We start from the raw sequence: 27,311 nt of genomic DNA on the forward strand, positions 1-27,311 counted from the left end.
AGACCAAGACACAAACCCTTCCTTCGTCTTTTTGACTAAGTCAACATTAGTCAAACTTCCTTCCTTTACTACTAATCTTGGTTACTCTGAAATTCAGCCTTCTTTCATGGACCTGCAACTTTTGTACTTCAACAATTCTGCACGTGTGAGGAGATGGAGAGGATTTAGGCTACTATCCTCCTTCGCTTTACTAGAGTGCTTCTCTTAATGATCTCGGCTAGCATAGAAGGTGTCTTGTAGACCTTCTCGATGACTTCTTTAGGACTGATATATTACAACAGCAGCAACCCTAGATTATGCCACACATGTGAGGAGAAAAGCACTAAAAACAGTGCTAAAAACTTTGATCTTATTCTTCCCTTCCTCGCTGGTTAGTAGGTTGGCTTCTTGTGAACTTCGCACTCCCTTTTGCACTTCAAACACCGAATTGCAGACTTTCAAATGACCGAAATTTTGTGCTTTGAAATAGGCCGAGTTGCCTATTTACAGTGGTTGTTGCCTCATAATAAGCTGACATGACTTTTGGTGAACCGACATGTCCTTTTTATGAAGATATTATTATTTCTTTGAAGCCGACCTGTAGGAGGATGCTTGTGCTTGTCTTGGAGGGTTGTTTGACACTTCTATTGACTCATATACAAGTGTATCATGCCCAAGAAGGGTCCTTCATACATGACATTGACTAAATTTGACTTTTATGACTAGATGACTCAATCCTAAAGGCTCACAATGGGAGCCATTACTAAAATAAAATTCCTTGCTCATGAAACCCATGAGACAAGCATTACAATAATTTTATTTTTCTTTCTTTTCATCAATTACATAAAATCAAAATTACACATGTCATTATGAAGATCAAACCTAGTTACTTTTCAACACTCCCTCTTAACTAGGGAAGTATTCATAATGGTACTTGGTCATTCTCAATCTAAAGAATTTCTCATAAGAAGATTCAGATTGGTAACCCATTTGTATAGCATCATATCAACCAGCATTGTCACATAGCAAGGCCTTGACTAACAACTCTATCTCTCCATGAGATCCAAGCACAATGTTGGCGAGACCGATGATGTATAGACACCCTCATCATTGACTCTCTCGAAATATACCCCACCTGGGTTCTCAGGGTGTGTTCCACCCGGACTATTCTTATCTTGGATTCCCAATCCTCAAAGAATATCGGTCCTCAACGACTACTCTTATCTTGGATGCCCTAATACATCCTCAAAGAGCATCGGATGCCACATGCTTACCCAATCCTCCATTTGTTGATTTGGGGTAGCATCGGATGCCACATGCTTACCCAATCCTCCATTTGTTGATTTGGGGTAGCATCGGATGTGCTCTAGCCACGAAAATTGGTGGAGAGGCTAAGGCACATGAGATCTCCAATACCCAGAAAGGGTTTGGGCAGATTCTAAACAGTTTGGGAGATATTAAAATAATTAATATTTCTAATGGAGTCCCTAAGTCTAAACTTTGGGAAAATAAAATATTAATGTGAATTAATATAACTGTGTTAGAATGGTCCAAAAGTCATGGATCAGGCCAGATCTAATCTTAGCGATTGATTAGGGCCTTAATCTTGGCCGTTGAATTGTCAATGAGAAAAGTATAAGATGAGGCTTGAGGGTCACTTGGAGAACACACCAAGAGATCAAGATTTCGACTTTCTGGGGCTGGGTTTGCTGAGAAAGTTGAGAGAGTGATCAGAGTTGCAGCTGAGGGGCAATGAATACAGAAGCAAAGAGGCAGAGATAGCACCAGGAGGATCAGCGCAGTAACCGGAGAGAGGGATGCAGAAGCAGCCAAGGGTTCACGTAGGGTCAGCCAGCGCTCACGCAGAGGCAGCCAAGAGCTACGCAGTGCCTCAGAGGGCCAGCGTGGGTAATGCAGAGGGCCAGACGGCTGACGCAAGCCAAGCCAGAGTGACGTTGGGCCAGAGAGAGGCTGACGTTGGGGTTTCGTGTGGCAGATTTGAGCTGTGGAGCTTCCGGAGTGTTTATCCAGGGTTTCAGCAGGAATATCTGCTTCCAAGTAGAGAGGTGCTACTGCCGAGATTTTTCTCTGTTGGGTGAGCTGGATTTGGCACCCAGATTGTATTCTGAAACTGCTTAATAAATCAAACCCTTAGATAGTTGCACCGGTTTTCCCGCATTGGGTTTTTCCAAGGACATTAGTCCAAAAACAACGATGTCACTTGTGTGCTTGTTTCTATTTCCTTTAGTTCATGATCTGTAATGTGTTGAGCATGTACTTGTATTTATTTCTAGTATTTACATGGTAAATAACTTGTTAATTAACAGAACAAGTAGGTAGGAATAAATCAGTAAAGTGCATGAAGGGTTTCTAATGTGTTAGACTTAGAAATTCCAACATGGTATCAAAGGGTGGAAGCAGATCACAAGAGAACTAAGGACATCAGCCGAGCAGAGCAGCAACAGCAGAAAACAACTGTCCCGAGTGACAAAAGTTGTTCGTAGCAGAGAAGCAGTAAGGAAGGGGTGATGTAGTGCCTGCGTCATCAAGTTTGAGCTAGGAAGCGGATCAGTGCAGTGGCAGAGGGGAGCAGACTCGACCTACGCAGTGCCCGATCATCTTTCTCAGTCAGGAAGGATTGACGCCTGTGGCCAGGAGGTGAAAATTTTGCTAGTGCCAGGATTGCGTAGAGCCTAGAAGCTCTAACCTTCAGTTTGTTGGGGCTTAGGAGGCTGTGGGTAAGTTGCAAAGTGAAGCTAGTGGGGTACTGTAGTCAAAACAATACCTAATAGGGCAAGACCAAGGTAGAGGGAGTTGTTGCCGAGGTGGATTTCTAGCCAAGGAATCCAGATCAGTGTTGCAGTTGCACAGACGATTGGAGAGGGGCATCTCGACATTGGCAGAAGGGTTTCCAAGAGGGAAATCGAGGCTCAGAGGAGTCATACCAAGAACTTCCAGGAGGGAAGTAGAGGAGCAGCGAAATGGCACTACACGGAGTAAGAGACCAGGACAGACTGGATGAAGCCTCAAACTTCGTAGTCTGGAAGGCCAGAATCTTATCCGTACTAGACAGGAATCATGTCAAGCACTTTGCCTTGAGGATGATAGCTATCCCAGTTGACCCGGCTGATAACAACAAGTACGAGGATGCAATGGCGAGGGCTAAGAGTATCATCCTTGACGGGGTCAAGGATCATATAGTACCACATATTGCCAAGAAGAACACGGCACAGGAGATGTGGGAGGCCCTGACCAAGTTGTATCAGCATACTTCCATGCAAAGGAAGATGCTACTAGAAAATCAGTTGCGATCATACCAGATGAAGAAGGGAGAACAGATCGACCCATTCCTCGGTCGATTGAAGGAGATCCGAGATCAGCTGACTTCCATAGGGGCAACGCCAAATCCATAATTGATGGTGAGAACAACCCTAAACCATAGTTTTTAAAACCGGAACCGGTGACCGGACCGGTCCACCTAATGAACCGGTTTACCGACCGGAACCGGTCTAACCGGGACTGGTTTGGTCTAAACGAACCGGTTTTAAAAAAATACATTAAATAATTAATTTCTAATGAAACAAAACTATTTTTAAGATGTAAAACCATGATTCCAAGCCAATAGAGACAAAATATGCAAAGTTTGCTCATTTATATACCATGTAAAGGTGAATATATCAAAATGGCACCGAGTGCAATACATATCATCGACAAAATAGCAAAATACATAAGAAATGAGGCTCTAAATGGCCTATAAAGTCTAAAAACAATGTTGTAAGCTATGAGGCCATTGGCCTACTACAAGCCTACAGTGTACACATGATCAATCATCAAGTTCATAACCACTACTAGACACAGGATCATCATCAGGAGCTACATAGACATCATCTGGTTCAGAGTCTGAAGATGCCTCAGCCTGATCTGCAACCTCAGTATCAATGCCACCAATGACAATAGAAGTGGACCTAATGGAAGCACGAGTTTGTCGACCTGCATGACTAGTGCCTTCCATTGGTTCTTTGCCTTTCCTTGATGCCGCTACTGATCCTGGTTCTGATGCCACCACATAATCTGCTTCAACCCCTGCTAAAGCCATGTCGATATCAAAATCAGCCTCAAACACAGGTTCTTCAGTCTCCTCCACCCATTCTGATGTTGGATCAATATCGTCCAACACAATGGGATCTAGATCAGGAGTTTTGCTCATCATTTGGAGCTCTGATTGCATTTATTGTTTACCCCCAAACCATGAAATCCTGAAAACCATTAAGTCTGCTGAATTTTGAGTGAAATCTAAAATTTCTCCATATGAAATCCAATGAGGTCGAAACCACTCTCAAACATCCTGAGTCATTTCATGGTAATGTTAAAAATTTAAGTAAAAGGATGAAAATAAAAATTAAAGGAAATGTCACTTTTACTTTAAGAATTTAACATTACCATTAATTGCCAACATTGTTAGGGTTGAAATACCCTTAATTTCCCCCCAAAACCCCTAAACCACAATCAGGAATACGCTTTTTGCAAGTTTTGGTGGGCATGCCTAAAACCGGCCAGTTTAGGACGGAACCGGCCGGTTTGATACAAACCAGCCGGTTTCGTCCTAAACCGGCCGGTTTTTCACCGGTTAGGGCAAAAAATGGGCAAAAGGGCCTTTCCAACCGGGTTTTTTGGCCGGTTTAGACCGGCGGCCTTGCTAACCGGTCAGTTAGACCGGTAACCGGTTTTTTAAAACGGTTTTGAAAACTATGCCCTAAACGCAGTCTCAGAAGACTGGGAGGTGTTCGTCCAGAGCATACTGGGCAGGGCGACCCTTCCAGATTGGGAGGAAATGTGGGCTGCTCTTTGCCAAGAAGAGATCAGAAGACTAAGCAAGGCGGGAAGCAGTGGCAAGGGGATCAAAATCAAGGAGGAGGAGGAAGATGTTGCCCTAACATCTGAGGGAAAGCAGGAGAAACAGAAGAAGAAGGACCTCTCCAAGGTAAAATGCTTCCACTGTGGGGAGTTGGGTCATTATGCGACCCAGTGTCCAAGGAAGAAGAGTATGGGAGAGGCCTCCGAGACCAAGGTAACACCAGCACGGGCAGAGAAGGAAGTGGAGACAGACGATGATTGTGCCATGAGTGCTCATGTGCCACTTCAGAAGAAGTGGTGAGACATCGAGCTGTAGTCAGACAGACTGCAGGCGATGAAGGGCAAGATCCTCGAGGTACCCAGCCTCTTAGATTAGACCTTGCTACAGGAGCCCTAAAGCGGAGTATCAGTACTGGCGATGTCAATAGAGACGGATGCGAATGGAGCGATAGAGGGAGCTGTGCAGGATTCCCCGAGCAGCGCGAGGCTAGTAGGTTGCAACGGTGCGAGAGGCACAGGAGTGTTGCACCAGTGTAGGATGGCACAGAGAGGTGTGCAACGGTGCGAGATGCAGGGAATTGTTATAACAGCGCAGAGGTCTGAGAGGGAGCACTTGTCAGCGACAGAGGGAGCTTCAGCATCATGGGTGTCTCTAGCTTGACAGAGATGTCAGAGTTGGGAGATCAGTTACTTATATGAAACCCTTGAAGGAATCTGATATGAAACAAAGAAAAGGCCCAGAAACCCTCTCGACCTCCTTGGAAAAAATTTGCAAGTAAATTTTTTGAAAATTCTTATGCAACCTTGATAATAGGTTGTGTTACCCACCATTTGTGGGTGATATCCCTAGGAGAAAAAATTTCTCCAAGATGGTCCTTAGTCAGCAACCAGCAACCCCTTGCAGCCACCAACTAGCTTGTTGTGCCATTTCTCCACCACCTGAGCGAACCATGTGGTCCCTCACCCATCTGTCATGATCGTATGTTTGAAGGTGGGCCTCCCGAACCTAAAGGTATGCCTTGTCATTTGGTAATTGAGTATTGTAGTTAGCTTATCATGGACACTTATAGGCATGGATTAATGGGGGACATTTATGGGCATGGATAAATGGGGGACATTTATGGGCATGGATTAATGGGGGGATTCAACGAAAAGAATGGGCTAGGTCTGTACTCTTGGCCCCTAAACCCATTTTTGGATATTAACCTTGCATTCTAGTCTCGTGGGATCTCTTTTACTGACCATTTGGCTTTAGGAATGGTATTTCATGGGAAACCCTGATTTTGGTTGTGTGGTCTCATTCCCTCATCCACATATATTGCCCCCTTTCCACTCATTATAAACCCATTCATCATTTCTCCTACTTGGGTCCACATAGAGCTAGCTCTCCCCTTCCCCTTGCCCACACCTTGGGTCAGGCCCGGAATGATGCCTCAGAGGTTGATGCAGCTAAAAAGAGAAGTAAAAGCGTAATTGGCCACATTCAACAGGAAAATGTACCACAAAATGCAAAAGATGGTTGGGACAAACACATTTAGCACATGGGCAAAAGCCAATACATGAGCTCTACCCCATCATCATGGACATCGCCCTGGTTCCTACAGGCTCTATGAGCCCCCTTCATCATATACGAACCCATGATTGTCCCAACCCCTAGTGGGCAATCAACAGCCCTAGCTTAAAAGGGAGTATCCACTGCTATATCTCACACATCATGCTCTTACTCCTTGAGCCCCGAGCAGTTAATTGAAGAAAAATCATAAAAAGGCAAAAGGCATATAAAGAAGGGTGGAAAAATCAAAGTCGGGGCACCTCATGTACCACGATTGTTCCATCCTATACATTATATACACAAGTGTGGGCTTCCCTTCTACAAGCTACCCTTGTACCCTAGCATGTGGCCCAGGGTTGCCCCTTCTCATTCCCTACTCCATTCACCTCTTTATCACATGCCACCGCCTTTTAAAGGATGTACCTTGGACATATTTATCCCCCTTAAAAGTAGAAACCACCTAATGGGATACTTGGTTAAATGCATTTGGAGTTTGGAGACATTATATGCCAAAGCCCATTATGGAAGGGCAGGCCATTATGAAGTCCCGCCCTGTAGTCCATGGCTTGTAAGCTCTTTTACTCAATTTCCTTAATGACTTGTTGTATTGGAAGGCTAGGGAATGCATTGGATCTTATGCAGCATTGCAGATGGTCTTCATCTTGGGTTTAGTGACTTTGGTCTCCCTATACGGGGTCCTACCCCTCCAGAGAGCTACATTGGCACATGTAGGGTGTGTGTTGAGAGCCATGGGCCTCCGTAGTAGTAGACAACACTCCATGGATCCCCAGAGATGTTCAGAGATTGCTCGATATTCACTGATTGGACGCGGAAGATGCACCTGGTTCACCTTTGCCCAGCCAGCCCCACAGATGTACCATGCACTTGGCAGCTGACCCAGGACTTGTAGGATGATCACCATCATTTGAGCCCTTACAAATGGTCTACACACATCTTGGACTTACTTGGAGACCCATGAGGTCACTTGTGTGCCCTCATAGCCATTGGGAGCACCACAAGTTTATTATGTCGAGAACAATGGGCCAACCCTTGTCCATTACTTTTGGAAGTCCAACTCATCATTTTGGCACTTATGGACTTCATCAAGCCTCTTAGAGGGCCCAACAACATGCATTATTGATCATTCAACCTCTTGGGAGGCTTATTATTTTATTTGTGAGCTAGTTTGGTGGGCTTGTCACCAATAGATAGTTATTTGCACATTATTTTAGTTGATGGGCTAATGTAGGCTTAAATTAGGTAATTCGAACTCCTAATGAGTGTATAAATAGGAAAGACATGAATTCATTCGTATCATCAATTTGGATTGGATCATTCCTCTCTTTAGAGAATTTCGCACTTTTTCTGGGAGGATGAATTGGAGCATGGATGAATTCTAATGTTTGGATTGGAGTATTTTATCTTGGAGCTTCTTTATTGTCAAATTGTTGATGATTGGATATGTTCTATTACATGTAAATACACAAAGTTAATGTTATTCTTGTTTTACTCTATGCCATATGCGTTGAATGGAATTTTCGCTATACTAGGGCTAATTTTTGCATTGCATATTTGCGAAATTGTGCAATTATTGTTTCTATATAACATCTCTCAATGTATTGGCCATGTATGTGAATGAAACCTCCTAGGGATAATTCTGCCGGTGAATTTATCTTGATAAGCCATTTCTTTTTGCAAAGCGAAATATAAAAGCTTTGAGGTCACTTCTTCTTGCCCTAAAGGCCAAGCAAAGTAGTCCTTAAGACCTCCTTGACCGAAATACGACATCCTTTCTCATCATTCTCCTAGACTCCATTCTCCCCAAGCGATTAGGCACTAGTCTACCAATAGGTGATCACTCGAAGAACATTTTCTCCGCCCCTTCACTTTCTTTTCTAGGTCTAGCCAGGTTGGGTCACCTAGGGCATCACTTTCTCGACAAAATAGCCATAGAAAAAGTTTGATCTCCTAGCCCCTATTGTGTTGGTGTGTCCTCAATGTTAGTTTTTGTAGCATCGGATGTGTTCTAGACTTGAAATTTTGTGGAGAGGCTGGAACGCATGAGATCTCCAAAACCCAAAAATCGTTTCTGGAAATTCTACCTAGAAATTACTTAATTAGATTATTAGTCGGTTTTTTATATTTTCTAAGTCTAAACTTAGGGAATATGACTAATTAATCAAAATTAATTAAGTTGAGGTGTGGATGTTCTAGAAACTCACACGGATCGACTTCAAGTTAATCCCAGCCATCGATTAAGATCTAATCTTGGTCATTGAAGTCTCAAGAGAGGATTATAAGAAGAAGTTCATGGGGTTTGGAGAAATCACTTGGAGGGTTCGTTTTCACTGGCAGATCGATTTCCAGAGTAGCAACAGTCAGTTGTCGGAGAGAAAGCTAGTGAAATCGAAGCAGTGAGAGAGGGGCAGAGGCAGTGAAGCCGAAGGAAGAATTCTAGATCTGGTGAGTACATTTGCAAAGAAGCAAGTGAGCGACAGTGAGGCTGATGCAAAGCAGCTCAGTAGCCTCTAGAGGCAATTTCGAAACTGTTGGGGAAAGCCAAGTTTCAGTGCCAAAAGCTGGACAGAGGTTCTGGAGGCCAGGAGAGACATTTTCCCAGACAAGAGCAAACCAGACAGCTTGAGGAGAAGCTGGTTAGAACTGAGGGCAAAAGGGATTGCGCTAGGGTGATGTAGTCGCTACGTAGGGCCAGTTTGGACGACTTAATTTGATTTGAGGTCAGAGCCTGGATTTGCCTATAGAGTGAGAAAATTTCCTTACTAGATTTTTCTTGTTAGTGTTTATCTGTAGGATTGTCAATTTCGGCATCCAATTGTACTAAGATTATTTCATTGTTGCTTAATATTAAAACCCTCAGCTATTGCACCGGTTACCCAAGTTGGGTTTTTCTGGGGACATTGGTCCAAAAATAACTATGTAAATTTATGTGTGTGTGCTAGCATTTCTTCCAGCGTTTATTCCTCCGCAGTTTTATTTGTGTAGGTTGCAATGTGAGTTATTCAGTATTTGTTGTAGGAAACAGTTAACAAATTGTTAAATTTAATTAACAATTAGGAGAATAATTTCCAATTGCTGCAATAGGATTCGGGTTTTCGAATTTTCACATGGTATCAGAGCACAAATGATTAACCGAAGAGCTCAGTAGCGAAGAAAGGAGGAGTTTTGATGTTCAAGTGTGAGCAGCAGATCGAAACACTAGAGGCAACGCAGTCACCTTGGCCAAGAGGCTGAATTTCTTGAGGAGATTCGATTTTTTCTATGTGAGGCGGAAAAAATTTCGATCTCTCTAGATCGAGCGATTCCAGAGGCATAGGGAGACACTAGTATTTTTCGCAGAGCAGATCTCGCGCTAGACGCAATAGTTTTGCAGCAGGTTGTTAGAGCAGAGCTAGCGTCGGGTGGAAGACGTGCACACACAGAGGGAAAATTTTCCTCACGAAACTTCTAGTCTCAAGAAGTTCGTTTTTCCTTGCAGATCGGCAATAGTTGTGAGCAGATGTTCTCACTTCAGAGAGGAGTGTGAATGGTAGTTCCAACAGTCGGGCAGAGGGAAAGAGGGAGATTTTCGAGGTTTATTTTCTCCAATTTTGAGTTTTCAGATTTTGCAGCTCGGCAGGGATGACTATACAAGATTGCCAGAGGAGGTCGTGTGAGTCAGCCAGAATTCAGATCTGGGCAACAAGATCAACTTCTAGTTGCCAGAGGCAGATGCCAAAGGAAGTGCGAGTTGCAAAGAGAGGAAAGGTCCCAGCTAAGTTGCATGATAAGTCGAAACATTTCGAAGTTTCCAAAACGGGTACGTTTAGAAACATCACCTCCCAAAAATGGAAACGTCAGCCAAAACGTTGGCTGAAACGCCATATATGTTTATATATATAAAAAGAAATTTATAAATAAGTGAATAACATATTATCTTGCAAGAAAAAAGGGAATAAGACCTATAAATGACAATTTAGAAGGAAAACCAAGTCTATATTAACTCTCATAGATGATTACATAATGGTCGAGTTTCGGTCAAGTTTCGGCCGAGTTTCGAAGTTTCGGGTACGGGTACGTCCTGAAACGTCGAGTTCCTAGAAGTTTCGTGCAACATAGGGTCCCAGTAAGGGACAAGGCTCAAAAGGAGATAGTGGGGCACCAAATCCGAGAGGAGTATGAAACTCCAGTGTGTCAGATGGGCAGGGTCCAATGTAGTTGCAACAACGAGATCAGTTAGATCAGTTCCAGATTGTTGCAGCGGGACCATCACCTTTGCTACAGGAGCCCATAGTATCACAGTAGCAAGTTCAGTGTCAACAGACACAGCCAGTCATTCAAATGACAGTTGCAAATCTAGTTGCAGTCACTACTCGAGAGACAGTTGTAGAGCTAGATGCAGTGACACAGGCAATGTGAATTGCCCAGTTACAGTATGTAGGTAAAGTTCCTGCCAGAAGATTCCCAACAAAAAACTTCGCAGTCCAGTTTCTAGTGCAAGAGGAGAGTGCAAGTTGCCAAGAGGGAGCAGCGAGATTTCCCAAAGGGAGATTGAGACTCAGAGGGAGTCCAGTTTCAGAGGGAGCATCCCTATGGAAGTTAGTACTTCAAGATATGGGGAGATCATACTCATTATTGCAGTAGTTGCAGCACCAGTGCAGAGATAGCAGCACCAACATGAGTAGGTCAGATTTCGCTCTATATGTCGATAAACCTCCAGGAGTGAGGTGTAGTGACTTGGTTTTGTAGCCCCATAGTGCTATAGATGGGCAGGATTCTTGAGGAAGTCCCCTCTTGAATCAGTACCTTACTACGGGAGCCTGCAGTATTCAGTGGCAGGATGGATCAGTGGCAGTAGATGCAGTCAGATGTCAGAGTGACAGATGTAGAGTCTAGTTGTAGCCAGATGCTGGGGAGCACAATGCAGAGTTGGTAGCAATGCAGTTGGCACAGTGCAGAGTCAGTAGCAGCGTAAATGCCTTAGTGACAGCGCAGATACTAGCAGCAATCAAAGACTCAAGTTTGGAAACATAAGGAATGAGAGAGTCCTTGATGGATTCTATTAGAATCCTTTGAGCCCTTGTTTCATCCTTATTATATTTTGCTAGGGCTTGAGTTTGTTCCTTAGCAGGGACAATGATACTCCCTTTGATGTGTTCTAGAAGTTCATTCTCCTTGAGAAGTAAATTAGTCCTCTTTTTCCATGCAAGGAAATTAGCAGTCCCAACCAATTTGTTGCTTTCCTTGCAAAAAGACATTGTGATATGTTTAGAAGAGGACATACAAGTACTTACTTGATAGTGTTGATGATGAAGAAGTCTTGCTCCTTCCTTGAAGATTTGATGATTTGCCTTCTTGGATCTTGGTGATCTTCAAATTGCTTCCTTCAAAGAGATTGCTTGGTGATGAAGACTTCTTTGAATGGATCTTCTTGTAGGTGCCTTTATATGAAAGGCGCTTCTTCTTGCTTTGTAGTCTTCCTTGATAGATCTAGAAGAGTAGATGATAGACCTTCTTGTTCTTGATGGATTTTAAACCCTTAGCTTGTAGAATTGATGCCAACCTTGTATGTGTTCTTGAGATGCCCTTCCTTGATGAATCTAGGGCACCTGAGTTATAATGAGATTCTTCTAGCAATGATAACAATTTGTAAAGTACTTTTATTTTTCTTGCTAACACAATCTTCTTATTATTATTATTATTAATAGTGTATGTTCTCTTACTTCATCAAACAGTTACCAAAATACAAGAGATATGAACACAAGATGTTGGCTCTCGGCCAAGGCAAAGCCTCTCTCTCTCAGAGAGGAAAACCCTTCTTGAAATTTCTCTTATTAAAGCTTCTATTGATAAATGCCAAACCCTAGGCCCTTGATAAGAAGATCCTCCGAGCACAAGTCAAGCCTTTGTCCTTCTTCTTCCGGCACTTCGTCCTCCTTCTTCTTCCGGCACTTCGTCCTCCTTCTTCTGGCACTTCGTTCTTCTTCCAACAACTGATAGCCGCCCTAGTTATGCTTCTACTTGAAGAGATATTTTTCTTTGTTCCTTAGTAGACTCCTTCCCTTATGAAAAGTAACTTATCTCTCTTACAATTGAGCTCTTCCTTGAGATATATTTGCAGGTCTGATGTAACAACAGTGTGGCCATATTTCTTCGCATGTGTGAAGGGATTCCTTCAAGAAACTGATGCTAGATTGCTCTCCTTCCTTCGCTTGTGTGGTCTTCATCTTTGCTTGAGTGAGAGGCCTAATAGGCAAACTGATGCTAGATTTCTCTCCTTCCTTCGCTTGTGTGGTCTTCTTCTTTGCTTGAGTGAGAGGCCTAATAGGCACTCCTTTCTTAGCCCAACCAACGAACTTTTATGACTGTAATAGGAGGGTTGTTATGACAGCAGAGAGAGCCTCCTTTTCTTCACACGTGTGACTGTAATAGGCCCTAAGACAGCCCTATTAACTTCGGTTTTCTTCCTTCCTTCTTCGCTGCACTAGAGGCTCCTTCTTCGTCCTTTTTCGTACCCTATACTTGTCCTTTTCCTTCATTGATTTCAGAGGTGAATTGTGTTTCTTTGGAGGGGTGGAATGACCCTTATATATAGAGGTCTGCTCCTTCTTTAGGCCGACTTGACTTCTATGCTTTGGATTGCTTCCTTTTGTGATGTCGTTGCATGGAGGAGGCTGGTGACTTGGCCTGGAGGTATTTCTTGGACTCTCATACATAAATATACATGGTGTAACATGCCCTTAAGGGTCTTGCCATAAATACTTGAAGTAAAGTTACCCCACTCTCCTAGTAGTGCATTTAATACAACTGTAGTCATTTCTCTATCAAACATGACTTCTCCCAGATCTTGTAGTTGATCCCGGATCTCAGATATCCTCATAAAGTATGAGGCTATTCCATCTTCCCTTGACATCTTCAGCTTGTAGAGTTCTTGCCTTAATGAGATGACTTCTCCAGTAGTACTTACGAAATACAAATCTACCAATTTGTCATAGATTTCTTTTCAAGTTTTGAGTTTAGATACATATGAGATGAGGGGATCCTTGATGGATTCTATGAGATCCTTTGAGCCCTAACTTCCCCTTTCATATACTTGGCAAGAGATTAAGCATCTTCCTTTCTTGGTTTAGTGATAGAACCTTTGACATGTTCCATAACCTCATTTTCAATGAGATTCAGATATGTCTTTTTCTTCCATCAAGATAGTTTGAAGCCCCAACCAATTTGTTGTTTTCCTTGCAAAAAGACATTTTGACAGATTCAGATGTGGACATAAGTATACTTACTTGATAGGATGCTCCTTCTTCTTTTGCTTCCTTGATGTTGATGATGATATAGAGGATAGAAAACTTCTCCTTGATGGAGGTAGATTTCTTCAGGAATGATCCTTGATCCCACAAAGAGTGAGATGACACTGCCTTTTGACTAGCTTCTTTTGGATGAATAGTCTTCAAAACACTTTAACTTGAGTAGATGTAGGGTTTTGGCCCTCTCCCTCTTGATGATGAACTCTATACTTCTCTGTAGACTTCTTTGATCTAGGGTTTTGACTTCAAGACGATCTTCGCTTTGATGCCTTCCTTGATATTTGATCCTTGAGTGTCCCTTGATAAGATGCCCTTCCTTGACTTAGTCACCTTAGCTCTGATACCATGTTGAGAAATCTAGGACATCGATATTAGGTGATTTCTCTTCTATTAGTAACTGCTTGTGAGTGTTTTTTACTTCTTTAGATTAGGATCTTCTTTTACTTAGGTTATTAGTGTTCTTCTTCATCAAACAGTTACCAATGCATAAACCATAAAGAGACAAGAGACACAAAATATAGACTATCAGCCGGGGCCAAAACCTCTCACTCTTTGAGAGGAAAACCCGAACAAATTCTTCTTCTTATAGAGATTCCAATTGACAAATACCAACACCAATACCATTGACATATCAGCCACCCCAAGACCAAGACACAAACCTTTCCTTCGTCTTTTTTACTAAGTCAACATTAGTCAAACTTCCTTCCTTTACTGCTAATCTTGGTTACTCTGAAATTCGTCCTTCTTTCATGGACCTGAAACTTTCATACTTCAGCAATTCTGCATGTGCGTGGAGATGGAGAGGATTTAGGCTACTATCCTCCTTCACTTTACTAGAGTGCTTCTCTTAATGATCTCGACTAGCATAGAAGGTGTCTTGTAGGCCTTCTCAATTACTTCTTTAGGACTGATATATTACAGCAGCAACAACCCTAGATTATGCCACACGTGTGAGGAGATAAGCCCTAAAAACAGTGCTAAAAACTTTGATCTTCTTCTTCCCTTCCTTGCTAGTTAGTAGGTTGCCTTCTTGTGAACTTTGCACTCCCTTTCTCACTTCAAACTTCATCCGAATTGCAGACTTTCAGATGACCAAAATTTTGTGCTCTAAAATAGGCGAGTTGCCTATTTATAGTGGTTGTTGCCTCATAATAAGTCGAGATGACTTTTGGTGAACCAACATGTCCTTTTTATGAAGATATTATTATTTCTTTGAAGCCGACCTGTAGGAGGATGCTTGTGCTTGTCTTGGAGGGTTGTTTGACGCTTCTATTGACTCATGTACAAGTGTATCATCCCCAAGAAGGATCCTTCATACATGACATTGACTAAATTTAACTTTTATGACTAGATGACTCAATCCTAAAGGCTCATAATGGGAGCCATTACTAAAATAAAATTCCTTGCATGAAACCCATTGGACAAGCATTACAATAATTTTATTTTTCTTTCTTTTCATCAATTACATAAAATCACAATCACACGTCATTATGAAGACCGAGCCTAGTTACTTTTCAACACCTCAAAGATTAAACTCGTTTTAACTCCAAAAAAATTGCATACAACTTCCAGAAATTTGATTTCGGCTCAAGAAATGGAAGACGACTTCAAATCTCAGCAACAAACTTCAAGAACAAGATCCTTTTTGCTCACGACTTTGATTAATATGAGCTCTAGCTCTCAAATGCTCTTGTCCAAGAGGAAGAAAAACCCTCAAATATCCATAGCCTCACCAGAAAGTTAGCTTGAAAATTTATTCAAATTTAACAAAAATTTTGTGCTTAATTCTTCAAAATTTCAAGGCTTAAATCATTAAAACTTTGTTCTACTTTTTACAGGACAAGAATGGCTTTTGCTCTAGGAAAGATAATGACGGCCTCTTCTATGCTCGATGAAAATCCCTTAAAAATCTTTGATTTTTCTCTGCAAGAAAAGGGTCCAAGGGTTAGACGATTTTCATTTCAAGAGACAAATCAAGCCACTAGGGCTTGCAGCCAAGAGGAGAGGAACACCTGTGGCTACCACAAAATTATGGGATCCGCAAATAAATATTGTTAAAACCCCAAGCCTTTGCAAATTAATTTCAAGGGAAAGAGAAATATTATAGTGAATTTAAGCCATTGAATGGAATTCACTCTAGAAACCATGAGAAGTCTCAAACATATGTGGCTTTAAAAAAACAAACATTACAACGATCTCGCACCACAAATCTAAGACCAAATCTTTGTTAGATGATGATAAAAACCTTCAGAAGCAAGTGGTCTTATCAAACAAAATTCAACCTATAAAAAGGGACTAAAACCCCAATTGCATACCTTCAAAAAAAATCGATCTTTGAAACCCTTGAAAGAATCTGATTTGAAACAAAGAAAAGGCCCAGAAACCCTCTTGAGCTCCTTGGAAAAATTTTGCAAGTAAATTTTTTGAGAATTCTTGTGCAACCTTGATAATAGGTTGTGTTACACACCATTTTGTGGGTGCTATCCCTAGGAGAAAAAATTTCTCCAAGATGGTCTTTAGTCGGCAACCAGCAACCCCTTGCAGCCACCAACTAGCTTGATGTGCCATTTCTCCACCACCTGAGCGAACCATGTGGTCCCTCACCCATCTATCATGATCGTATGTTTGAAGGTGGGCCTCCTGAACCTAAAGATATGCCTTGTCATTTGGTAAATGAGTATTGTAGTTAGCTTATCATGGACACTTATGGGCATGGATTAATGGGGGGATTCAGCGAAAAGAATCGACTAGGTCTGTACTCTTGTCCCCTAGACCCCTTTTTGGATATTAACCTTGGATTCTAGTCCCGTGGGATCTCTTTTACTGACCATTTGGCTTTAGGGATGGTATTTCATGGGAAACCCTGATTTTGGTTGTGTGGTCCCACTCCCTCATCCACATATATTGCCCCCTTTCCACTCATTATAACCCCATTCATCATTTCTCCCACTTGGGTCCACATAGGGCTAGCTCTCCCCTTCCCCTTGCCCACACCTTGGGTCAGGCCTGGAATGATGCCCCGGAGGTTGATGCAGCTAAAAAGAAAAGTAAAAGCATAATTGGCCACATTCAACAGGAAAATGTACCACAAAATGCAAAAGATGGTCGGGACAAACACATTTAGCACGTGGGAAAAAGCTAATACATGAGCTCTACCCCATCATCATGGCCATCACCCAGGTTCCTACAGGCTCTATGAGCCCCCTTCATCATATAGGAACCCATAATTGTCCCAACTCCTGGTGGACAATGAACTGCCCTAGCTTAAAAGGGGGTATCCACTACTATATCTCACACATCATGCTCTTACTCTTTGAGCCCCGAGCAGTTAATTAAAGAAAAATCATACAAAGGCAAAAGGCATATAAAGAAGGGTGGAAAAATCAAGGTCGGGGCACCTCATGTACCACGATTGTTCCATCCTATACATTATATACCCAAGTGTGGGCTTCCCTTCTACTAGCTACCCTTGTACCCTAGCATGTGGCCCAGAGTTGCCCCTTCTCATTCCCTAATCCATTCACCTCTTTATCACATGCCACCACCTTTTAAAGGATGTACCTTGGACATATTTATCCCCCTTAAAAGTAGAAACCACCTAATGGGATACTTGGTTAACCGCATTTGGAGTTTGGAGACATTATATGCCAAAGCCCATTATGGAAGGGCAGGCCATTATGAACTCCCGACCTATGGTCCATGGTTTGTAAGCTCTCTAACTCAATTTCCTTGATGACTTGTTATATTGGAAGGCTAGGGGATGCATTGTATCTTATGCAGCATTGCAGATGGTCTTCATCTTGGGTTTGGTGACTTTGGTCTCCCTATACGGGGTCCTAACCCTCCAGAGAGCTACATTGGCACATCTAGGGTGTGTGTTGAGAGCCATGGGCCTCCGCAACAGTAGACAACACTCCATTGATCCCCAGAGATGTTCAGTGATTGCTCGATATTCACCAATTGGACGTGGAAGATGCACCTGGTTCACCTTTGCCCAGCCAGCCCCACAGATGTACCATGCACTTGGCAGCTGACCCAGGACTTGCAGGATGATCACCATCATCTGAGCCCTTACAGATGGTCTACAGACATCTTCGACTTACTTGGAGACCCATGAGGTCACTTGTGTGCCCTCACAGCCATTGGGAGCACCACAGGTTTATTATGTGGAGAACAAGGGGCCAACCCCTTGTCCATTACTTTTGGAAGTCCAACTCATCATTTTGGCACTTATGGACTTCATCAGGCCTCTTAGAGAGCCCAACAACATGCATTATTGATCATTCAACCTCTTGGGAGGCTTATTATTTTATTTGTGAGCTAGTTTGGTGGGCTTGTCACCAATAGATAGTTATTTGCACATTATTTTAGTTGATGGGCTAATGTAGGCTCAAATTAGGTAATTTGAACTCCTAATGAGTGTATAAATAGGAGAGACATGAATTCATTTGTATCATCACTTTGGATTGGATCATTCTTCTCTTTAGAGAATTTCGCACTTTTTCTAGGAGGATGAATTGGAGCATGGATGAATTTTGATGTTTGGATTGGAGTATTTTATCTTGGAGCTTCTTTATTATCAAATTGTTGATGATTGGATATGTTCTATTACAAGTAAATACACACATTTAATGTTATTCTTGTTTTACTTTATGCCATATGTGTTGAATGGAATTTTCGCTATACTAGGGTTAATTGTTGCATTGCATAATTGCGAAATTGTGGAATTATTGTTTCTATATAGCGTCTCTCAATGTATGGGCCATGTATGTGAATGAAATCTCCTAGGGATAATTCTGTCGGTGAATTTATCTCGATAAGCCATTTCTTTTTGCAAAGCGTAGTATAAAAGCTTTGAGGTCACTTCTTCTTGCCTTAAAGGCCAAGCGAAGTAGTCCTTAAGGCCTCCTTGACCGAAATACAACATCCTTTCTCATCATTCTCCTAGACTCCATTCTCCCCAAGCGATTAGGCACTAGTCTACCAATAGGTGATCACTCAAAGAACATTTTCTCCGCCCCTTCCCTTTCTTTTCTAGGTCTAGCCAAGTTGGGTCACCTAGGGCATCACTTTCTCGACGAAATAGCCATGGAAAAAGTTTGATCTCCTAGATGCTATTGTGTTGGTGTGTCCTCAATGTTAGTTTTTGTAGCATAGGATGTGATCTAGCCTTGAAACTTTGTGGAGAGGCTAGAACGCATGAGATCTACAAAACCCAAAAATCATTTCTAGAAATTCTACCTAGAAATGACTTAATTAGATTATTAGTCGGTTTTTTTATATTTTCTAAGTCTCTAAACTTAGGGAATATGACTAATTAATCAGAATTAATCAAGTTGAGGTGTGGATGTTCTAGAAACTCACACGGATCGACTTCAAGTTAATCCCAGCCATCGATTAAGATCTAATCTTGGTCGTTGAAGTCTCAAGAGAGGATTATAAGAAGAAGTTGATGGGGCTTGGAGAGTTCGATTTCACTGGCAGATTGATTTCCATAGTAGCAACAGTCAATTGTCGGAGAGAGAGCTAGTGAAATCGAAGCAGTGAGAGAGGGGCAGAGACAGTGAAGCTGGAGGAAGAATTCTAGATCCGGTGAGTACATTTGCAGAGAGGCAAGTGAGCAACAATGAGGCTGATGCAGAGCAGCTCAGTAGCCTCTAGAAGCAATTTCAAAACTGTTGGGGAAAGCCAAGTTTCAGTGCCAAAAGCTGGACAGAGGTTCTGGAGGCCAGGAGAGACATTCTCCCAGACAACAACAAACCAGACGGCTTGAGGAGAAGCTGGTTAGGACTGAGTGCAAAAGGGATTGCGCTAGGGTGATGCAGTAGCTGCGTAAAGCCAATTTGGATGGCTTAATTTGATCTGAGGTCAAAACCCAAATTTGCCTATAAAGTGAGAAAATTTTCTCACTGATTTTTCTTGTTAGTGTTTCTCTGTAGGATTGTCAATTTCGGCATCTAGTTGTACTCAGATTATTTCACTATTGCTTAATATTAAAACCCTCGCTACAGCACAGGTTACCCAAGTTGGGTTTTTCTGGGGACATTGGTCCAAAAATAACTATGTAAATTTATGTGTGTGTGCTAGCATTTCTTCCAGCATTTATTCTTCCATAGTTTTATTTGTGTAGGTTGCAGTGTGAGTTATTCAGTATTTGTTGTAGGAAACAGTTAACAAATTGTTAAATTTCATTAACAATTAGGAGAATAATTTCCAAATGTTGCAATAGGATTCGGGTTTTCGAATTTTCACATGGTATCAGAGCACAAATGATTAACCGAAGAGCTCAGTAGCGAAGAAAGGAGGAGTTTTGATGTTCAAGTGTGAGCAGCAGATCAAAACCCTAGAGGCAGTGCAGTCACCTTGGCCAAGAGGCTGAATTTCTTGAGGAGATTCGATTTTTCTATGTGAGGCGGAAAAAATTCGATCTCTCTAAATCGAGCGATTCCAGAGGCATAGGGAGCCGCTAGTATTTTTCGCAGAGCAAATCTCTAGCTGGACGCAGTAGTTTTGCAGCAGGTTGTTAACGCAGAGCTAGTGTCGGGTGGAAGACGAGCACACACAGAGGGAAAATTTTCCTCAGGGAACTTCTAGTCTCAAGAAGTTCGTTTTTCCTTGCAGGTCGCGGTGGTTGTGAGCAGATCTTCTCACTTCAGAGAGGAGTGCGAATAGGAGTACCAACAGTCAAGCAAAGGGAAAGAGGGAGATTTTCAAGATTTATTTTCTCCAGTTTTGGGTTTTCAGATTTTGCAGCTCGGTAGGGATGATTATACGAGATTGCTAAAGGAGGTCGTGCGAGTCAGCGAGAATGCAGATTTGGGCAGCAGATCAACTTCTAGTTGCCAGACGCAGATGCCGGAGGAAGTGCGAGTTGTCTAGTGCGAGTTGTAGAGAGAGGAAAGGTCCCAGTAAGGGACAAGGCTCAAAAGGAGATAGTGGGGCACCAGATCCAGGAGGAGTATGAAACTCCATTGTGTCAGATGGGCAAGGTCCAACGTACTTACAACAAGGAGATCAGTTAGATCAGTTCCAAATTGTTGCAACAGGACCATCACCTTTGCTACAGGAGCCCATAGTATCACAGCAGCAGGTTCAGTGTCAACATGTGCAGCCAGTCATTCAGATGACAGTTGCAAATCTAGTTGCAGTCAGTACTCGAGAGACAATTGTAGAGTTAGATGCAGTGACACAAGCAGTGTGAATTGCCTAGTTGCAGTATGTAGGTACAGTTCCAACCAGAAGATTCCCAACTCAAAACTTCGCAGTCCAGTTTCTAGTGCAAGAGGAGAGTGCAAGTTGCCAGGAGGGAGCAGCGAGATTTCCCAAAGGGAGATCGAGACTCAGAGGGAGTCTAGTTTCAGAGGGAGCATCCCTATTGAAGTTAGTACTTCAGGATATGGGGAGATCATACTCATTATTGCAGTAGTTGCAACATCAGTGCAGAGATAGCAGGACCAATACGAGTAGGCTAGATTTCTCTCTATATGTCGATATACCTCCAGGAGTGAGGTGGAGTGACTTGGTTTTGTAGCCCCATAGTGCAATAGATGGGCAGGATTCTTGAGGAAGTCCCCTCTTGAATCAATACCTTACTACGGGAGCCCGCAATATTCAGTGGCAAGATGGATCAGTGGCAGTAGATGCAGTCAGATGCCAGACTGACAGATGCAGAGTCTAGTTGCAGTCAGATGTTGGGGAGCTCAATTCAAAGTTGGCAGTAGTGCAATTGGCAAAGTGTAGAGTCAGTAGCAACGTAAATGCCTTAGTGACAACACAGATACTAGCAGCGATCAGAGACTCATGTGACAGATGCATCATACTAATCACAGTTGATTCAGTATTTAGGATATTTTTCAATTGCAAATGTTGCAGTTGCAGCAGCAACAGATGGAGAGGGAGTTGCAGTGCTGGTAGCAGTTTAGCGGGGTCAGCAGCAGCTATTCAGCAACAGCACAAATGGAATGCATATCAGAGTTGTGCAGTAGTTGGTGGGCAGTATGGCCAAACATCAATAGCATGACAGGAGATGATGCAGAGACGAGGTGTTACTACAGGTTGAGCAGTGGAGCACTAGAACACATTCCTCGCTAAGAGGAAGCATTAGTTTTTGTAGCATCGGATGTGTTCTAGCATTGAAATTTTGTGGAGAAGCTAGAATGAATGAGATCTCCAAAACCCAGAAATCGTTTCTGGAAACTCCGCCAAGAAATGACTTAATTAAATTAGTTAGTTTTGAAATATTTCCTAAGTCTAAACTTAGGGAATATGACTAATTAATTAAATTAAGGTGTGGATGTTCTAGAAAGTCACACAGATCGACTTCTTCAAGTTAATCTGAGTCATCAATTAAGATCTAATCTTGGTCGTTGAAGTCTCAACAGAGGATTATAAGAAGAAGTCGATGGGGCTTGGAGAAATCACTTGGAGAGTTCGATTTCACTAGCAGATCAATTTCCAGAGTAGCAGCAGTCAGTTGTCGGAGAGAGAGCTAGTGAAATCAGAGCAGTGAGAGAGGGGCAGAGACAGTGAAGCCGGAGGAAGAATTCCAGATCCAGTGAGTGCATTTGCAAAGAGGCAAGTGAGCCACAGTGAGGCTAACGTAGAGCAGCGCAGTAGCCTCTAGAAGCGATTTCGAAACTGCTAGGGAAAGCCAAGTTTCAGTGCCAGAAGCTGGACAGAGGTTCCAGAGAGACATTTTCCCAGACAACAGTAGACCAGACGGCTTGAGGAGAAGCTGGTTCGAAATGAGTGCAGAAGGGACTGTGTTAGGGTGACGCAGTAGCTGCGTAAAGCTAGTTTGGACAACTTAACTTGAGCTGGGATCAAAGCCCGGATTTGCCTGTGGAGTGAGGAAATTTCCTCACTAGATTTTTCTTGCCAATATTTCTCTGTAGGATTGCCAGTTTCGACATCCAGTTGTACTCAAATTATTTTACTATTGCTTAATATTAAAACCCTCAGTTGTTGCACCAATTTCCCCAAGTTAGGTTTTTCCGGGGACATTGGTCCAAAAATAACTATGTAAATTTATGTGTGCTAGCATTTCTTCCAGTATTTATTCTTCCGCAGTTTTATTTGTGTCGGTTGCAGTGTGAGTTATTCAGTATTTGTTGTAGGAAACAATAAATAAATTGTTAAATTTAATTAACAATTAGGAGAATAATTTCCAGTTGTTGCAATAGGATTCGGGTTTTCAAATTTTCACACTTAAGGCCTCGTCCAAATTTGAAGCCATTTCGACAGTGGAGCTGTGAGATAACCCAAGCCCTAGCTCTAATATCAAACTTTGCCATGGTATTCCCTAGGCTAGCACCTCATAGGATCAATTTAGCACCTTTTAATTGGAGAATCCTGCTTTGATCCTTTCCTCTTCCTTGTCTGGGTTAAGAACATCATTGGTTGCTAGATTCTCTCTCCTTAACCTAGGTTGGGTCCACTTGGTCCTGTGTGGTCCCATACCTTTGAAAAGTCAATTCTTCAAGAACCATTCGGGAAGTCAAGTTCAATAAGGATTTTAGGATTGGGAAACTCCTTTACAAAGCATATTACTCTAACATAACCCTCAAATCCTCCCACTCTTTATCCTAGAAATATTTGTACCTTGCTTGAAGAGCAAGCCCCATTCTTTACCCCCCTTCTAGGAAAAGGATCATCAAAGTCACTTCACATCCATTTGTTGATTCATCCTTCACAAGTGACTTCCATATACCGAGTCTCCTCCCATCGATGAAAGTCTGTCTTAGCTGAGGTGACAGTGGGCTAAGTCTCCATTGTTGCCCTTGGCCTAGCAGTTGCCCCTTTTAGGAATCCCCTTAGGCCCCCTACTAGTTTGAGCGGTAACAAGTTGTAAACATACTCCGTCTCCATAAAAAAAAAATGCAAATAAATTTATAAGCCTGAGTGAAACGGATCAACCTTCAATTTACGCTTAAAATTTGTCCAAAAACCCTAGCCGAAAATTTTAAAATCTTTGCAAAACGAGCTAAAAGGTTAAATATATCATATCAAAAAGCAAAATAAGCCCTAAAAAAATGGGTTGCAGATAGCTTCAAAAAAATCATTAAAAAAAATGTTGATAATCCAAGCCGCAAAGGAAGAAGGATTTGACCTTCAAAAATAAACTCATTTCTATTGCTCCAGAGGCCAGCTCCACCTACAAAATTTATTAGAAGTAAATCTGAAACAAACCCTTATTCATCCTCTTCAGATCTGTAGGAAGAAACAATTAGGAAAGCCCCACAAATATATATATATATATATATTACAAAGGTTAAAGAAATGAAAAATTATTAACAAGAGTTAGAAAATAATTTACAAGATATGTTCAATTAATTGACAAGTCTAATCCATGGGTAAGAGAACATCTCCGCCCATAGATCAGATAATATAGCTCTAAAAATAGCAAATAGATCAATGAAAGTGCTTTTAGAATAAGTGAGAGATTTTAGTATTTTGAAATAGGTGATCTTGGTAGAGTAAAGGCCAAGAAACTCCCTTCAATGTGATCTTATGATGAGCCTTTGGGAATCTCACCATATGTTTTTAGTTGTTGTGTGCGAAGGGGGTGAAGGTTCAAGCAAGGACTACTTCAAACACTTAGCTCGAGGAGATGAAGATTCAAACAAGAACTCGCTTCAAATGCTTGACACCTAATCAATAAGATTTTCTACACAAAACTTGAAGATTTTGTTAGATCCAATAGGGGTGAGTCACACAGTGAAAAGAAGCTCTAGTGATTCAAACAAGAATCCACTAGATCTAGCAATTCAACAATGTTTTCATCCCAGATATAGGTGCAAACAAGCAACTATAAATCCAAATGGCTAGAGAATTTAACAAATTAAAGCACAAAGTAGAAATTTAAAGCACCATCAGATTATATTTACCACAACAAGCTGAAGAGATACACCATAATATCGCCCCCAAAGACTTTTATGCTTTATTACTCAAGAAAAAATGTTACAAAACTTTCAGAGCCAATACACCATCCAAAGATGATTACAATGAGGAGCCTCAGGCTCAATTTATAGAAAATAGAGAGATCTAGATCCCCCTCCAAGTGGAAAACGGCTAGGTCCAAAGAAGTGCACAATTTTGACTTGATCCTGGAGAATAATGGCTAGTTGTTGCTTGACCCATGCCAAAATTAAATCCTATCCCTTGATCTAGAGGAAAAATTCGAATTCCATGATAAAGCCCTTTTTTCCTAGTCCAAAAAATATTATTTTGAACTTTTTTCCTCAAAAAAATATCTTTTGACTTAACCACCTTGGTCCATAAGTTCAATTTTTCTTAAAAATTTGATATTTTCCATGATGGAGGACCTCAGAAAATTAAATTCTTTTGGACCCATGAATTTTAGTGGGATTTTTCTCCTTGGGAATGAGTCTTTCAATTTAATCTACCTCAGGAAGGTCACCTTCTCCAAAAATTCGTTTTTCCACTTGGGAGAGAATTTTATCTCTCTCATATTTAATTTTTTACTATTTTCTAGCTTTTTTTTTGTCGTTTCTTGCCTAAAAAACCAAAAATAAAAATAATTTGAGGGGATAGACATAATTTCCACACTCAAAAGGTGTTTAAACACAAGGTCAAGGTGTAGAAGTTCTAATTATGAGTACTCTACCCCCTTCAACTTTTACAAACATTTGATTTTATAATTTACATCAAAATAATTATTAAATTTCCGACCAGTTGGAAATTTTAATAATTAAAATACACACTTAGACTTAACCAAATTTTGCGAGACTCAAGACATGATCTAGTATGATAATTATACATAGACTCGATACACTAGGACTCACCTAACTGTTTAAAAACACAGATAATTAGTTGAGGTTAAAAAACTCCCTAGGATGAAACTCGTTGATGAAAATTCCTAAGCTTACCTAGGTGTTTTTATATGGTTTCATAGTCATACGAGAGACATTTTACAATAAAGGACCACGGGGCAGCAGAATTTGGGTTTACATGACTTAACAAACTGCTGAAAGGTAATGATATTCTTTGGCTGCTTGACTGCTCGAGCATGATGGAGTGCTTTGAAAAAATGTATGCTGCTATAGGGTGGTTGACACGGAGTTGTCAACAAGGACATAACAGAACTACAGAGGCTTCTTTTGGAGTCCGTAAAGCATTAAGTATGCCCCAAAATTATTTGAAGCCATCTAGGCCATGAACACATTCTATGTGCATTTTAATATATTTTCATAGCATAGAGAATATCTCAAAAGAAGCCTTCTTTTACTAGTTAATTGTGAGATGAATCCAGTTGCACCATAATACCCTTGACTCATCAAATAGGAAATCTTCAAATAATTAGCAATATGATACATCTGATCACTGAATACATTTTGTAACAGATTGCCCAGCAACCATGCAGAATGATCTTCCAAGGATAAACTCTGTTTGGTGGATGATATCCCAAATACCATCATACTGTAGATCTTTTGGACTCCACTTCCTTCTTTGGTCTTCGGCTTCCCTTGAAAACAATTTATAAATGTCCTTGGGTCTTAAAGTTTACCCACTTTTGCATTTACCCCTTCTCACTGTGTTAATAATGTTTACTTTGTTCACATGACTTTAGCGTCTTAGTGTTTAGCTAGTTTTCAGTCCCTAGGTTCTTTCTACCCTAGTTATTTTCTGTTCTTCTTGATGTAATCTCAAGTCCCGTTGCCCTACATTGGTCATTTGTGGACATTAATACAATCTTTCTTTCTTCTATATTGGGTTGCTGGTTCCTCTGTCTAGATGTATGATTTCCAGCCACTTAAATTATATCATATCATATATGACCAAGAGTTGATTAACCTTTCAGAGATTGCTTTAATGGGGAAGTTTCTTAACTAATCTAATTTTTTTTCATTATGTGAGTTCATTAAGAATGAGAAGAAAATACATAAGCTTTCTGTGTTTCTTTTGATGATAAATAGATAATGCCGATAAACACTGAAATGTTTTCTTTACCTGTCACATTCAGAATCTAGTGCTTAGAATTGTGTGTTAATAGTGCAATGGTCATTTCTCAAGGACTCATTTTCACCTAGAATTTAGGGCCCAATGCCAACAGAGGACTGGAACAGAGTATCCAGGAAGCAAGGATTCAGAAACTTGATCAGCTTGAATAACAAATTCTTAAAATTTGTTCCATTGAAAAAGCATTAAAATCCATACCCAACAATATTTTTTATGCATGATGCTGAAAAACAATACAGGAAAAGCGAGTATACATGCCTGATTTGACCAATGAAGTCTCAGGATGAAAGACAGGATCATCAAATAAATTCGCATTTAAACAGCTTGATCCATCTTCATGTTGCAAAGCTACAGCCACATCTGTTTCAGAAGATGCCATCATATTCTTGGCATCGGTCCTAAGATTTTGACACTCATCTTCTTCATCTTCTTCATCTCCTTTGCCTACTGCTGCAAAATAAGCATGATATCACTCCTCCACACTAAATTGCAATAGGAAGGAGAAAAAATTTCTAAACTTTCTTTTCATGCAAATCCCACTGAAAACTAATGCTTTCTAATTTACTTTTAGTAGCACACAGTAGAATACACAACCAAATCAAAAATCCCTCACACTAAACAATTTTGAACATTACCACTACTAT

At 41.3% G+C, this 27,311-nt stretch overlaps 1 protein-coding gene across 6 annotated transcripts in view; it reads right to left on the reverse strand.

The window, feature by feature from the left end:
- Positions 1-27,311, reverse strand: part of LOC149181216 (uncharacterized) — a 134,464-nt gene that overhangs the window by 65,738 nt on the left and 41,415 nt on the right. For 3 of the 6 annotated variants that reach the window (XM_089416495.1, XM_089416496.1, XM_089416493.1), the window contains exon 8: positions 26,926-27,117. In XM_089416495.1, coding sequence (XP_089272621.1) covers positions 26,926-27,117 — 192 coding nt within the window. Of the gene's footprint in view, positions 1-26,925; positions 27,118-27,311 lie in introns of those variants that run through there. The other 3 variants (XM_089416494.1, XR_016257000.1, XR_016256999.1) reach the window with 3 other exon arrangements.

The sequence above is a fragment of the Pinus tabuliformis genome, chromosome 3_2 (genome assembly GCF_031772625.1).
Source record: "Pinus tabuliformis cultivar Carrire ecotype Pingquan chromosome 3_2, CPIR1, whole genome shotgun sequence".
Lineage (NCBI taxonomy): Eukaryota > Viridiplantae > Streptophyta > Pinopsida > Pinales > Pinaceae > Pinus > Pinus tabuliformis.